This window comes from Chionomys nivalis, chromosome 15 (assembly GCF_950005125.1).
Source record: "Chionomys nivalis chromosome 15, mChiNiv1.1, whole genome shotgun sequence".
Classification (NCBI taxonomy): Eukaryota; Metazoa; Chordata; class Mammalia; order Rodentia; family Cricetidae; genus Chionomys; species Chionomys nivalis.
The window spans coordinates 28,164,559-28,179,226 of record NC_080100.1 but is presented as its reverse complement, the minus strand read 5'-3'; the positions used below and the strand labels follow the sequence as shown (position 1 = coordinate 28,179,226).

General features: G+C 43.5%; 1 protein-coding gene across 3 annotated transcripts; it reads left to right on the top strand.

Annotated features, from left to right (window-relative positions):
* Positions 1-1,502: 1,502 nt before the first annotated feature.
* Tmem267 (transmembrane protein 267) lies at positions 1,503-10,711 on the top strand. 3 transcript variants are annotated; one of them, XM_057789792.1, is made up of 3 exons: positions 1,503-1,566; positions 6,005-6,388; positions 8,648-10,711. In XM_057789792.1, exons 2-3 carry the CDS (start codon positions 6,074-6,076, stop codon positions 8,981-8,983), a joined length of 651 nt encoding a protein of 216 aa, XP_057645775.1. In that variant the 5' UTR covers positions 1,503-1,566; positions 6,005-6,073; the 3' UTR covers positions 8,984-10,711. The 3 variants fall into 3 exon arrangements, with proteins under 3 accessions (XP_057645775.1, XP_057645776.1, XP_057645777.1); XM_057789793.1 differs by lacking the exon at positions 1,503-1,566 and adding an exon at positions 1,819-1,876; XM_057789794.1 differs by lacking the exon at positions 1,503-1,566 and adding an exon at positions 3,991-4,054.
* Positions 10,712-14,668: the final 3,957 nt, after the last annotated feature.

Sequence of the window (14,668 nt, the reverse complement as noted above, 5' to 3'; positions counted from 1 at the left end):
CCCTCTGTCAGAACTATATTTTAAAAAAGCAAACTGTATTTCAAAATCTAGACAATCCTGTTGCAACCTATTAATACAGTCTATGGGGGTCTGAATCAGGTTTGTTTTCTTTGTTAAAAGACGGGGGGCATCTGAAGGTCAACAGGGAGCAGCTGAGCCATCGCTGCCCCATTGGTAGTTGAAGGAAAGCATTTACTGGAGGTGAGGAAACACAGGCAGTGAACCCTCAGAGAAGAAAGCCCTCTGTGAAGCCGAGGGAGCAGGGAGAAAGCTGGAAGTCCAGCCTCTTGAGGGCTGGGGGTTTTGAAGCCTCTGAAGAGTTTCCCTCCCCTCCTCAGGTTTGGTTAGTTTGGAGACAGGATGGTAGATTGATCCTAACTGTTCTTGGCCTCATCTAGCCTTGAATTTGAACCAGTCCATCAGCCGGGGACCTGCTGGTGGGAAACAAAAGCTCCCAGGTTGTCTCACATCAGGAGATTGAGGAAGAAGCTGCCCATCTTGGCAATTTGCCACCTTTCTTACCCAGGCATGGCCCCTTTCCCTATCTGCCTGCCTCCCAGGGAGTCTACCTCCTTATCTCTCAGAACTCTTAACATTAGAAAGCAGGAAACAGGAGACAAGAACAAAAGGGAAGGAGACTAGTGGATCAGGAGTGATAATGTCCATTAGTTGAGTGGAGAAATGCCCTCCCTTTATAACCGCTCTCTGGGCTCCTTCCCTTTTCTGGTCTCAGCAAAAGTTTCTGTCTACAGTCCTCCCAACAACCTCACTAAAGTCGGCCCCTCCCAAATCAAATATATCATCCTGTTTATTTCCTTAACAGCATTTATCAGTATCTGTCCAGTGTGTTTCCTTGTGGTCAGTCCCCTCCAGTGAACAAGCTCCACAGTTAATCTGAAGCTATACTGTAACCTGGCTCAACAAAAGTATCCAGTGTGTGTTGTACGAATGAATCGCAGCCTTCAGCCAGTAGACAGACTTCCAGGAAGCCTAGACTGTGTGGCACACAGACCAACCGTACTGCCAGAAGGGCCATATCCCTAGTTCTAAAGCAGTACAAATGAAAGTTCAGGTTGACGATTTTTCAGGGTTTGTGAGGTGACCAGGAGTTTGCTTGATATTGAAGATCCCAACTGTCATGAATATTGCTAGTCTCGCTTTCCATCCTGATACTTGTTTTGAGGAAGTTAGAGGTAAAGGATGTCTCTCCTGGCATCTTTGGGCTGGTTCACGCCAGATGTTTCCTTGTGCTAAGACAGCACCTGCCTCAGCAAGGCAATAAGGGTATATATAGTCACCATTTCAGAAGGGCGATTTGAGTCCAGTCAGTATTGCTCTTTTGTTTCCTACAGGTTAGTATGATGATTGTTCTTGAGCTGTCCTACGACCAGCCTCAGCCGCCGCCACCAGTGTCTAGCAAATCCCCAAGGGGGCGGTGGAGCACTGCGGTGAGTCAGGTCTGAGACCTTCCATACTTCGCTAGCCCTGCGGCATCCACTGAAGGAAGTTAGAAACTTATGTGCCTTTGAGACCCAGACCCATTGTCCATTGCGCGTCCTGCACCAGGTGAGGTGACTTTTCCGAACCGGCTGCCCGCCTCCACTTGGGTGCATCGAAGTGGGTGATTCGACGCCCGCTAAGCCAAGAAAACCGACCGGACGTTTTCCACATCTCTCCCGGGTTTTGGAGGCGTGTAGAACTCACGGCATCAACCAGATTAACCTGCGAGCGCCAGGAGCAGCTCCGCGAGGAGCCTGCATCCCGGCGTCCGCAGGGACCCAGAGGACTCGGCCGCTCCGGCCGGCGCCTGCGTCTCTATGGTGCGGCCGAGGGGCGGAGCGCTGTTGGCTCGCCCGCCGACTGCGAAGCGAGCTGGGTATGGCTGAGCTGCGACCGGCCGGGCGGGGAGGGACGGGGAGCTGGCGCAGCTTTCAAAGGGAGGCCAGAGCGGGACGGAGCCGAGGCAGTGCGGGGTCGGGGCTGCGGGCTGGGAGGGCGGGCTTCGTCTCCGCGAGCCGCACACCTACCTCCTCCTCCCCCTCTCGCCCTCCGGATCGCGTGGATGTTGCTTTCCTGGGCTCTGCGCTTTTCCCAGTCCGAGCAGGGAGCCCGTGGGCGTCCGGGCAGAAGAGCCCACTGCCACCCTTCTGTGGAAGAGCTCTGAGCGCCCTGAGTTAGCTAAGCCTCCAAGTACTAAGACTTCCTGCCCCCGTTTGACATTCTAAAACTTACTAGATCACACGGACCCAGAAAAGGATGACTTCAGGAATTTGCTGAGATCAGAAACATGTTGGAACGCATACTTGTGTATTCTATTTGTAGTCGTTACAAGGGCTAAGTATTTTACGTGCAGAGAGAGATCAGAGGGCCTGAGATAGATAAGTCACGGTAAAGTGAACAAGATTTGTGTTCATTTCCTTTATTAATTACCAGCAGTAGAGTTGTCATCTGCTTTTGGTATTTTAGCACTTAAGAGTTTAAATGTGTTAACTTTTACAGGAACTATAGTGACGAGAGCATTATTTGTAAAGCCTAATAAAGGCAGTTTGGGGCAGGGCATGTTTTTGTTTCTTTGTTTGTTGTGATGATTTTGTTTGGTTGTTTGGTTTTTGAGACATGGTCTCACTATGTCCTCCATGTTGGTCTTGGAATCCCTGAACTCAAGTGATCTTTCTGCTTCAGCCTCCTGAGTGCTGGGGCTACAGACCTAATAATCCCAGCTCTTGGTTTTGTAGTTTTCGGCCAAGGTTAGGGAGAGGGAGGAAATGAAAAAGAAACTGATAGTTACGTTGGGAATGTCTTATTTATTTGTACAGAAATGTATGATTGGTAACAAAAAAAAATCCTCACATTCTATACTTTAAAAGACCAGCTAAGCCGTGGGAAACTAAGGGAAGGGAGATGACCATTGTGCTTGCTGGGAAGTCCCCACAGTTGGTGACATCTGCTGTAATGAGGGTGAAATGAGACAAACTTAGGCCTTTGTAAAAAATGGTTTCTAGAAGTCACAGAAAAATTAGATGGTTGGCTCTTATGGTAGAGAAGTCACCCCAAATACCACCTCTATGAATACTGAGTTTATCAGCTGAGAACCGGTGTGTACCTAGTGCTGCCGACCTTTCTGAGGTCCTGGGTCCAATCCTTTTTGCTATACATACCATTAACATTCATAAAATATTGTGTGATATCAGGAATATAATTTGTAGTATAACAAGCATTTTTCCACTTTGTACATGGATACTAATGCTGGGTCTCCAGGCTTGTGCAACAGATACATTTTCTCACTAAGCCGTAAGTCTGAAGTGTTCTCATATTAAGGATGATATAACAGATGTTTATTTTCTTCTTTTTTTCAAAGACAGAGTATCCCTGGCTAGCCTCAAACTATGTAGACCAGGCTGGCCTCGAACTCATAGAGGTTCACCTGCTTTGACCTCCCAAGTGCTGGGATTAAAGGCTTGTGCCACCAACACACAGCTGAAGTGTTTTTTCTTTTTAATCCCAGTATGTGTTTGTCTCTTTAAGACAGAGCTCTTAAAATTCAGGGTTGTTGCCAAGGTGCCATAACTTAGCTGTGTTTGGAATCTTATAGTTGTGATTGTTTCCTTGGAGCTCTGTGTTACTCCGTAGTAACACTCTTAAAGTGAATGAGACCCATTTCTCGTTCTTTGGCAAATAACTTTATTATTGAGACAGGATCTCTCTCTGTAGCCATGGCTAGCCTAGACCTTTCTATGTAGATCAGGCTGGCCTTGAACTCACAAAGATCCACTTGCCTCTACCTCCCAAGCACTGGGATTACCTGCATGCGCAAACACACTCATCATTGCAAATAATGAGAGAGAGGGAGGAAGAGAGAGAGAGAGGGAGAGAGAGATTAAGAAAACAACTGGAAGGATTTTCTCTATGAGGGAATTATTTTATCTTTCAGTGCCCAATTTTTTGTTCTTTCCTTTCTCCCAGGGCCTTGGGAAAACTTGAAGTGTTCCTATTTACTAGCCTTGTCTTTGGAAGCACCCATCTTCTATGCATTGCTTCTATTGATTTGAATTAGGTGATCTGTTTTTTCTTCTCTATAAACTCGGTTTTTTTTCCCACCAAAAAGCTGCTAATTTTAAAACCAAAGTACCAACTTTATCTTACATCTTTGTTGCAATATAATTGATATGTAATTAAATCTAAATACTTAAAGTACACAGTCCAGCATATTTTGACGTATGTATGAAACTATCACAAGAAGCTGATTGTAAGAATCATCCGAGAGCTTTTCTTTGCTTTTCAGCCCTCCCTGCGTTCCCCCATCCAGTCAGCCACTGATCTGCTTTTTCTTAATATCAGTTAGGTTGCATTTTTCTGAAATTTTCCTAGATTCTCTTTAAAAATATGTCTAAGTGAAAATGTCACCCATACAGAAAAGTAGAAGACAGTGTGAGGAGCTGTGGTCTCTTTGTCCATACAAGAGGCTGATTAAGAGCCCCGGCCGCTGCTCTTGCAGGGGACCCAGGCTCAATTCCCGGCACCCATATGGCAGCTCACAGGTCTGTGAGGGCTCCCATACCCTCTTCTGAGCTCTGCAAGTACCACATGCAGGTGGTGCACATTCACAACGCAGGCAAGTACCCACACAAGTAAAACAGAAAGTGGAAAAACCAGATGTGACATGGCGTTGAAACATTTGACAAACAGACAAATTATTTCAGTACCCTGTGCCAGGTTAGAATGCAGTGCAAATTTATGCTTGCCTTTTCACACAAGCTGAAATTCCAGGGTTTGTTGCTGTTATTCCAGGCCCTAGATAAAGGGGGTGTTTGCTGGAGAGAAGTGAGAGCAGCTCTTAGAAGTAAAGGGTGTGCTGCAGAAACTAGGGCACCTTTGAAAATCTTCCACGTGGAGCCAAGGACTTGATGTCTTTATTACTAGCTTTTTGTCTTTGTGTCTCTTTGAGATTTTTTTTTTTAAGATAAGGTCTCTTGGGCTGGAGAGTTGACTCAGCGGTTAAGAGCACTGACTGCTCTTCCAGAAATCTGGGTCCAATTCCCAACACTCATATGGCAGCTCACAACTATCTGTAATTCCAGCTCCAGGGGACCCGACACCCATGACAAAATTCATAAAATAAAAATAAATTTTAAAAAAGAGACAAGGGCTCTCCGTGTAGATCAGGCTGGTCCAGAACTCACAGGGACCCTTCTGTCCCTGCCTGCAGAATGCTGGGATGAAGGACTTCTCTTGGACTTTCTTGTCCTCAGTTTTATGTCTTGGAGCCTGTAGTCCCCAAGAGTACCATTCCACATCAGTTTTGCATAGGAAAAGGAAGCTGGTGGGCTTCGCTTGGGCAGCCCTTACCTTAGAGGCAAGGAAGGGAACTCTAATTGTACAGCTCTGGAATTTAGGTACCGTGGGGACAGGCAGTTCTACCAAAGGGAGGAGGCACGTGTTTAAAATAAAAAGATTTAGGTATTTATTTTATCTGTATATGTATGTGCCAAGTGTATGCATATGCGCTGTGTGCATGCAGGTATCCATAGAAGCCAGAAGACGGTGTCAGGTCCCCTAGCGTAAGAATTGCAGGCAGTTGTGAGTAGCCCATTGTGGGTGTACCGGGTCCTCTGAAAGAGCAGCGAGTGATGTTACACTGAGCCAGCTCTCCAGTCCTGAAAGTAGACCTTTTTTTTTTCATCAAAAATATAGAAGCAATTGATGGGTTTACAGATACAATGAATGCCTACTGTCATACCGTACACATTCCGACAGAAGTATTTAAATGCCTAGCAGGAATCAGTAACATACAATGGGCTTTCTGAAGTTCTCCTTGCTACCACCTAAACTGTTTTTTTTTTCTGCAAAACAGACTTACTGTGTTTGACCATACAGCCCATCGTATACCACTTAAGGGATGCTAATTTTTCCAATTTGGTTTTATAATTACGACTGATGTTGCTTGCTTGAATATTGTGTGGCAGATTATAATCTTTTTAATGTTTGTCTTTGGTTTCTGCTTCAGGATACCAGGGATGAAGACAAGAGTAGACTGTTGGTCCCTGATGGCTGTTGCTGTAAACTGACACAGTTTATGATGGCGTCCAAAGTCGAAAAGACTCAGGCTTTACAACAGTGTTTCAGCACCGAGTCTCTCATCTCCAGCCTCGGTCTGGGCATCTTTTGCCTAGTAGCTGATAGACTTCTCCGGTTTTCCGTAATTCACCAAAACGATTGGCTTCGCGCCCTCTCAGATAACATAGTACACGGCGTGATTGGCATGTGGTCATGGGCAGTCGTCATTGGAATCAAGAAGAAGGCTGACTTTGGAGAGGTTCTTTTAGCTGGGTTTTTAGCCTCTGTTATTGATATCGACCATTTTCTTCTCGCTAGATCCCTATCTTTAAAGGTAAGACATCAATGTAGTTTTCTTTAATGTCTTTAGTACCGCCACGCTGGTCTTCCTGACCATCATAGGCTAGAGAAAATGTCTTACTTTAAAATAGGAAAGCTAACTCATTCAACTTTTTTGAGTATCTACTACTTCCCTAAGGATGCCCACAGACTTGTTCCTAATTGGATTTGCTGTCACAAAGTTCCATATAGACATAAAGCAAGAACTCTTAGCCTAGTAACTGTCCTGAGGAGCTCGGTGCTGGCTCACAGAGAATACATTAGCGAGCTAAAAGGAACGGCTTTCATCCCGAGTGTTCCTGGGTCAGTGTTCTGTTTCCCTTTCCCCTCTTACTCTTTATGACTTCCCGTCTGTGTGCATCTCCTATGTGTGACATTAACAGATATTATATTTTCTAACTATCAAAAGATTTGCCTGAGCCGGGCGATGGTGGCGCACGCCTTTAATCCCAGCACTCGGGAGGCAGAGGCAGGCGGATCTCTGTGAGTTCGAGACCAGCCTGGTCTACAGAGCTAGTTCCAGGACAGGCTCCAAAGCCACAGAGAAACCCTGTCTCGAAAAACCAAAAAAAAAAAAAGATTTGCCTGCCTTTGTATATGCACGGGATTTACAAACATCTCAGAAAAGAAATGTAGATCCAAAGCAAGGATTTTGCCTTGTGAGCCGCGGGCCTGGGAGGTTACCTGGCCCACCCAGGAGGTGCTCAGTAAATACTTGCTGAGGGGTGAATGAAGCCTCACTTCCTTCTGCCTGTCACATACAAAGTGTGCGGCAGGGCCACCTGACTCTGAAGCTCAGTCAGTAAGGAGGGATGATTGCTGATTCAAGACAAATTTTAGCTTTTTGCCCTGTATGTGGAGGCCACAAAGGTAAAGGATCTATTCCCTCAGCTTTAGCATAGGGAATAATAAAATAATAACTTGAAATAATCTTTCAGTGTTAGTAGTAAATTCTGAAAGACTCCGTGGCTTTTATGAAACAGTTATAATAAAAAATATCCTTCCTTTTCCCTGCTTTAATGAAGGAATATTTTATTGTTGCTGCTGCTGCTGCTGTGTGTGTGTGTGTGTGTACGTGTATACTCTTAGATGTCTCAAGAAGTTCTTTAGAAACACGAATTATAGAACAGGACGGGATGAAGCGAGGATGAGCCACAGGTTCAGGAGTGAGGTTGGACAGAAGGAAAAACTACTAATGCCTACAGCACTGTAGTTGACAGCTCATCTCTGCTTCAGAGCAGCTGGTGAAGAGGAATTGTATTCTCAACACAACAACCGATAACTGTTGAAGTCTTAGCTATTCCACTTACTCTATAACAACCAGCACACATTATATGCTTGTAGGAAATGTCACATTGTCCTTCTTAAACATGTGCAAATACCACTTGTCAATTAGAAGCTTTAAGATAGGGCTGGAGAGATGGCTCAGTGGTCAAGAGCACCCATTGCTCTTCCCAAGGACCTGGTTCAGTTTCCAGTCCCCGTGAGGCAGCCCACGACTGCCTATAATTCCAGCTCCAGGGAATCTGGCTGCAAGGTCAACTGCAAGCTTATACATATACCTACACACAGATACACATATGGAAAATTTAACAACCTCAGGGAGAAAACAACTTTAAAATAGGGCTGGTAGGATGTCTCAACAAGTAAACATATATGTAAATAAATATGAGGGATTTAGTTTTAAATATTATTTGAACCCCAATTACACAAATCCCATACTTAGGATATAAATTATGTTTGTAGCTTTTTAAACACTGGGAAGCTTGTAAAATTAATACAATATTCCTTTTATGAAAAAGATTATGTATACAGTGTTCTGTTTGCATGTTTGCCTGCACACGTGACGAGAGCTTCAGATCTCATTTATAAATGGTTACAAGCTGCCATGTGGTTGCTGGGAATTGAACTCAGGACCTCCGGAAGATCAACCAGTGCTCTTAACTTCTGAGCCATCTCTCCAGTCCCAATTCCACATTCCTAAGACCTCCATTTTCTTGTTGATGCAAAGGATATGGTGGCCATGCTTTCATCATCTCATATTTTTTTTTAAGTTAAAAATTTAGCTTTAGTGTAGAATAGCATAGAGTGAGAAGAGAAACACCAGCCTGGAAACCGTGTGTCTGTCCAATGCTTCTGCAGAGTTATATTTTTCTGTCGTTTCCAGTTGACACCGGTCGTGTTAAAATAGTAAGGAGCAGCTGTGAGATTTTGCAAAGAAGGAAATGATGCTAGCTGCTGCTTCTCGCTGCAGGCCGCTTTGACGCTCCCGAGAAGACCTTTCCTCCACTGTTCCACCGTGATACCCGCGGCAGTCGTGAGCCTGAAGCTGGCCATGCACCTTTTCAGGCTCCGGGACTCGTGGTGCTTCCTCCCGTGGATGCTCTTCATTTCCTGGGCTTCGCACCACATCCGAGATGGAATTCGTCACGGCCTGTGGATATGCCCATTTGGGAAAACTTCTCCTTTGCCCTTCTGGCTTTATGTGACAACCACATTATCCCTACCACATCTGTGTTCATTCCTTATGTATCTAACAGGGACCAGACAAACGATATCTTCCAAACATGGGCTGCGTGTTGATGTCTGAGAGGACCATATGCCTCTAAGGAAAGGCAATAGCTCAGATGACGATAATGAAAGACAGCCAGTGTTCAACTGAAATTTTGCTTTTGTTTTTGAGACAGGGTTTCTCTGTACAGCCCTGGCTGCCTTGAAACTCCCTCTGTAGACCAGGCCAGCCTCAAATTCAGAGATCCACCTGCTTCTGCTTTCTGAGTGTTGGGATTAAAAGCGTGGGCCATCACTGTCAACCCTCAAGTGAAAATTTTAAAACACAGTTAGGTACTTTATTTAGTTTTTACAATTCTCAGGCCCTCTCACTCAGGAGGCAGGCTCAGTACTTGCCCTTCCCTCTTACATGACCATCTAGTGCAGTATTGGGTTTGACCTTATTTCATGCTCTGTTGTTATATTGCTGCTGCTTTGTCTGACATTACTGGTTTTGTCAAGTTGATACCTACTGAGCTGTCTGGAAGTCTGTCTCCAAAACCAGTCCATTTCCTAATAAAAAAAAAAACTCAAAATTTTTGATTACTAACTTATAAAAAGCTCACATGATATTTGAATTCATATTTTCCTGGGACACCGAAACAGTGAAGTGGACAAAATAAATAAGGTCATGATAAGATGTCTATTGATAACTAACAATCATTTCACATATGTTGCCCCTGACTGAAGTAATCATTTTAAATATTTGTGGACAGTAACTATTGGCAAATATCTAACTAAAATAATAAAATTAAGTCTAAGTTACAATTTCGGAAATCAATTTAGGAAGTAATTATTATCACATTGCCTATAATTACATTCACTGAAATTATTGGTTTAGTATCTTTGCCCAGGAATCTCATGTTAGCATTTTCACTAATTTGAGAAACATAACTAAATATTTAGACAAAGCAATATCTGGATCACCACTGAACTTACATAAAAACAGTACTGAGCAATGGTATCATCTGAGATGCAGATTTGTGACGGCCACTAAAATTGCAATAGTTGTGTGATTATGACAAACTAGTCTAAAATGTTGTTTAAATGATTTTTTTTAAATCTTCTCCTTACTGAGAACAAAAAGATTTTTCAAAATAAAATAGTTTTTGGAAATCTTGCTTTTTCTTTTGCTCTTTTGGGTTTGACTATTAAGATGATGAACTTTACTAGAGAAAGAGGTGCATTACTGTAAATTTACATCTGTGGTTTGATATGACCGTGGTCTTAGTATGCTGCCCCAGACACTCCTCTCTTTCTTTGTGACATATGTGATTCCTATTTTCTTCAGATTCTTTTTAACTTGTGATTTGCAATGCTAGCAATTGTGTGCCCTAGTCTCCAAAGACACGTGGATGACTTAGAACATGATGTCATATCCTAACTAGGCTTCTGCCTTTATAGAGTTCTGTACATTGTAGAAGGGTTCATGATCTTTGGAGAGTATTTTTCTTATTGTTAAATTCTTTGTAATCTGTTACTTTATACAGCCTAGCTCTTAGGTACTATTACCTTTCTAAAGCAACTGTCAATTTGGTTGATATAATAGTAAGTATTATATAAAGACTAAGTTTAATTAACTTTATTTTCAAACATCTGGCTTAAATCCATGAAAATGAAGTCTATTAACATGGAAATTTTTCTAAATTGTAAAACCCTTTGTATTTTTCTCTCTCTTCATATTATATAAGAACATAGCAAGCTCCAGGACAGCCAGGACTACATAGAGAGACCTTGTTTCAAAAAAAAAAAAGCAAAGAAAAAGAGACCTTGCTTAAGAATGTCACCTTGGATACCTCACTCAGGATAGTGTTTTCTATTTCCATCCATTTGCACGCAAAATTCGAGAAGTCATTGTTTTTTACTGCTGAGTAGTACTCTAATATGTATATATTCCACACTTTCTTCATCCATTCCTCCATTGAAGGGCATCTAGGTTGTTTCCAGGTTTTGGCTATTACAAACAATGCTGCTATGAACATAGTTGAACAGATACTTTTATCATTTGATGGGGCATCTCTTGGGTATATTCCCAATAGTGGTATTACTGGATCTTGGGGTAGGTTGATCCCAAATTTCCTGAGAAATCGCCACACTGATTTCCAGAGTGGTTGCACAAGTTTGCATTCCCACCAGCAATGAATGAGTGTGCCTCTTTCTCCACAACCTCGCCAGCAAAGGCTATCATTGGTGTTTTTGATTTTAGCCATTCTGACAGGTGTAAGATGGTATCTCAAAGTTGTTTTAATTTGCATTTCCCTTATCGCTAAGGAGGTTGAGCATGACCTTAAGTGTCTTTTGGCCATTTGAATTTCTTCTGTTGAGAATTCTCTGTTCAGATCAGTGCCCCATTTTTTTTATTGGGTTCATTAGCATTTTAAAGTTTAGTTTCTTGAGTTCTTTATATATTTTGGTGATCAGACCTTTGTCTGTTGCAGGGTTGGTGAAGATCTTCTCCCAGTCAGTGGGTTGCCTTTTTGTCTTAGTGACAGTGTCCTTTGCTTTACAGAAGCTACTCAGTTTCAGGAGGTCCCATTTATTCAATGTTGTCCTTAATGTCTGTGCTGCTGGGGATAAACGTAGGAAGTGATCTCCTGTACCCATATGTTGTAGAGTACTTCCAACTTTTTCTTCTATCAGGTTCAGTGTGTTCAGACTAATATTGAGGTCTTTAATCCATTTGGACTTGAGTTTTGTGCATGGTGATAGATATGGATCTATTTTCATTCTTCTACACGTTGACAACCAGTTCTGCCAGCACCCAGACCCAAAAAGAGGAACATGGGATGTACTCACTCATAATCGGTTTCTAGCCATAAATAAAAGACATTAAGCATATAATTTGTGATCCTATAGAAGTTAAATAAGAAAGTGAACCCAAAGAAAATCATATAGTCATCCGCATGGAGAGGGGGAAGTAGACAAGATTGCAGGGCAAAAACTGGGAACTTGCGGGTGAGGTGGCATGGGGCAAAGGGGAAATGGGATGAGAAACATGAGAAGGGGAGGATGGGAGGAGCTCGGGGGATTGGGATGGTTGGGATATAGGAAGGATTGATACGGGAGCAGCGAAGTATATACCCTATCTAAGGGAGCCATCTTAGGGTTGGCAAGAGACTTGACTCTTGAGGGGTTCGCAGGTATCCAGGAATATGTCCCCAGCTGGTACCTTGGGCAACTAAGGAGAGGGTACCTGAAATGACCCTATCCTATACTGATGAATATCTTGCATATCTCCTTAGAACCTTCATCTGGCGATGGATCGAGGTAGAGACAGAGTCTCAATTTGGAGCAACGGTCTGAGCTCTTAAGGTCCAAATGAGGAGCAGAAGGAGGGAGAACATGAGCAAAAAATCAGGACCACGAGGGATGCACCCACCCACTGTGACAGTGGAACTGATTTATTGGGAGCCCACCAAGGCTAGCTGGTCTGGGACTGAATAAGCATGGGTTGATTCCGGACTCTCTGAGCATGGCGGACAATGAAGGCAGATGAGAAGCCAAGGACAATGGCACTAGGTTTCGATCCTAATACATGAACTGGCTTTGTGGGAGCTTAGCCTGTTTAGATGCTCACCTTCCTGGAAGTAGACAGAAGACCTTCGTCTTCCCGCAGGGCAGAGAATTTGGACTGCTCTTCAGTATCAAGAGGGAGGGGGAATGGTGTGGGGGGAGGAGAAGAGGAGTGGGGATAGGGGGAGGGAAGTGGGGGGAGGGGGCAATATTTGGGAGGAGGGGAGGGAAATGGGAAACGGGGAGCAGGTGGAAATTTTAATTAAAAAAGAATAAAAAAAAAAAAAAAAAAAAAACAAAACAAAACAAAAAAAAAAGAATGTCACCTTGGGGGTCATCTCGCTTTCTATTGTTAGAGGGAAAATTCACTTTCGCCATCATTCCTTCCTTAAATAATAAAGTTTTGGGATGGTTTACCACAGTCTACCTCCGTCCTCAGAAATGTCCCTTCTTTAATGAGCGTTGTTTGTGACTCTGACCTCTCGGGCACTGACAACCTGCAGCCACCCCTCCATACCACCACTCTGTTCTTGGCCCTACTGACAATGTCAGGGCATTGGGTTTGAGGGCTGAATTGCATCTTGTTGGCCTGCATCTCCTCCATCCTCTTCACGTCTTCTCTCCTCACTGGTCCCTCCTCCCAGGCTTCTCTTGAGCTCGTGAAGCTTCGGGGAAACGCCACCACTGCAGCATCCACTCATCCCCTCGTCTTGGTAACTGGCTCCAGATCAGTTTTCAGACAGGACCTGGTGAGAACTCTGACCCACAGAATGACTAGAAGAGAGAAGGCAGCACAGACATACCCAACTCTTAACGGTTGGTGTTCTCCAGGGCCAGGGTGTTTTCATCCAGGCCCATGTACATCTGTGAAAGGATATACTAAACACACACACACACACACGATCTCTCTATGTACCCCAACCCAGGCTGGACTGGAAAAGCAACTACTGCCTCAGCCTCTGGGTGCTGGAATAATGATCTTGAAAAGCCATGCCTGGCTTGGACATACTTTTTATACTGGGAATTTCAGTTGATAGACTTTGTCTCCTAAAGCTACAAAACAATGACTAAAGTCATTCAGTCCTGCGCCCTCCCTTCAAATCAGACAAGCCCAGTGATAGTTGATCATACTTTTACACAAGTTTAAAGAATAATCTGAGTGCTCTATGCCTTTTATATCCTATTATAAATGAAGTGGCACTTTATTCCGTTATTATTCATACATATAAGATCTGAATATACAAAGTCTGATTTATAACAGAGCTATAAGGTTCACTGGGACCTTGCAAAATTTTATAGCAACTGGGCAAACAGTGGGATGATAAAGTGATACTCAAGCTTCTGGGTATGGAGTTCTGTAAAAGCCTTTAGGTATGACTGTGTGGTACTTTACTGTGATGACCTTTTAAGTGTGGATAATCATGTAAGTCGTGGTGCATAGTAAATTCTCCCTCAAAGGGAAACTTGTCAGCCTACCAATATTTAATATAATTGCACTTACAATCAGGTGATAAAATGGAAATACTATAATCAGTCTGCCCACAAATTAAAAATCAGCAACGTCTTCCAACTTGGTGGTTGGTGCTAGGGTCTCTCGTTGGTGGCTGGGTTAAGGACCTGGCTGTGGGGTTCAGCTGCAGAGGGCGAACACCTGAGAACCATGCCAGAGTCTTCCCTGAAGGCGCAGCAGGGGCTCACTGGAAATGTACAGAACTGAACACCATTGTGTGTGCCCCACTGATGAGCAGCGTCCTTTGTTTCGTATGTGTGCCCTCTGTGGATGTCAGTGTGCATGAAAGGTACCGCCTAAGACTGTCCTGGATGTGACAGGTTTCACAGTGAAACACGTGCTGAACTTGATTCTGATGGAGTCTGCAGGCGTGGCAAGAGGTGGATATGAATGTAGATTTAAACTAAATTTAGAAATACTGTGTGGCTAGGATACTTTTTACTTCTCAATTACACCGGGAAGGGGCTTATCTCAAATATTGTATTACATTACAGAAATAATCATCTAAAGGGAAATCCCAAGACATTCAATATAGTTAAAAATGCAAAATTAAAAGGTAGTTTCTGATTCCTTCCTAGTAGTTTTCTGAAAGATTAGTGATCTCACTATTGGTAGCAGCTGCAGAGACCTCCCCATCATTGCCAGAGGAAACGTGCTACTGTAGTTAAAAGTACAAGCCTTCTGGATAGAGACCCAGAAGTT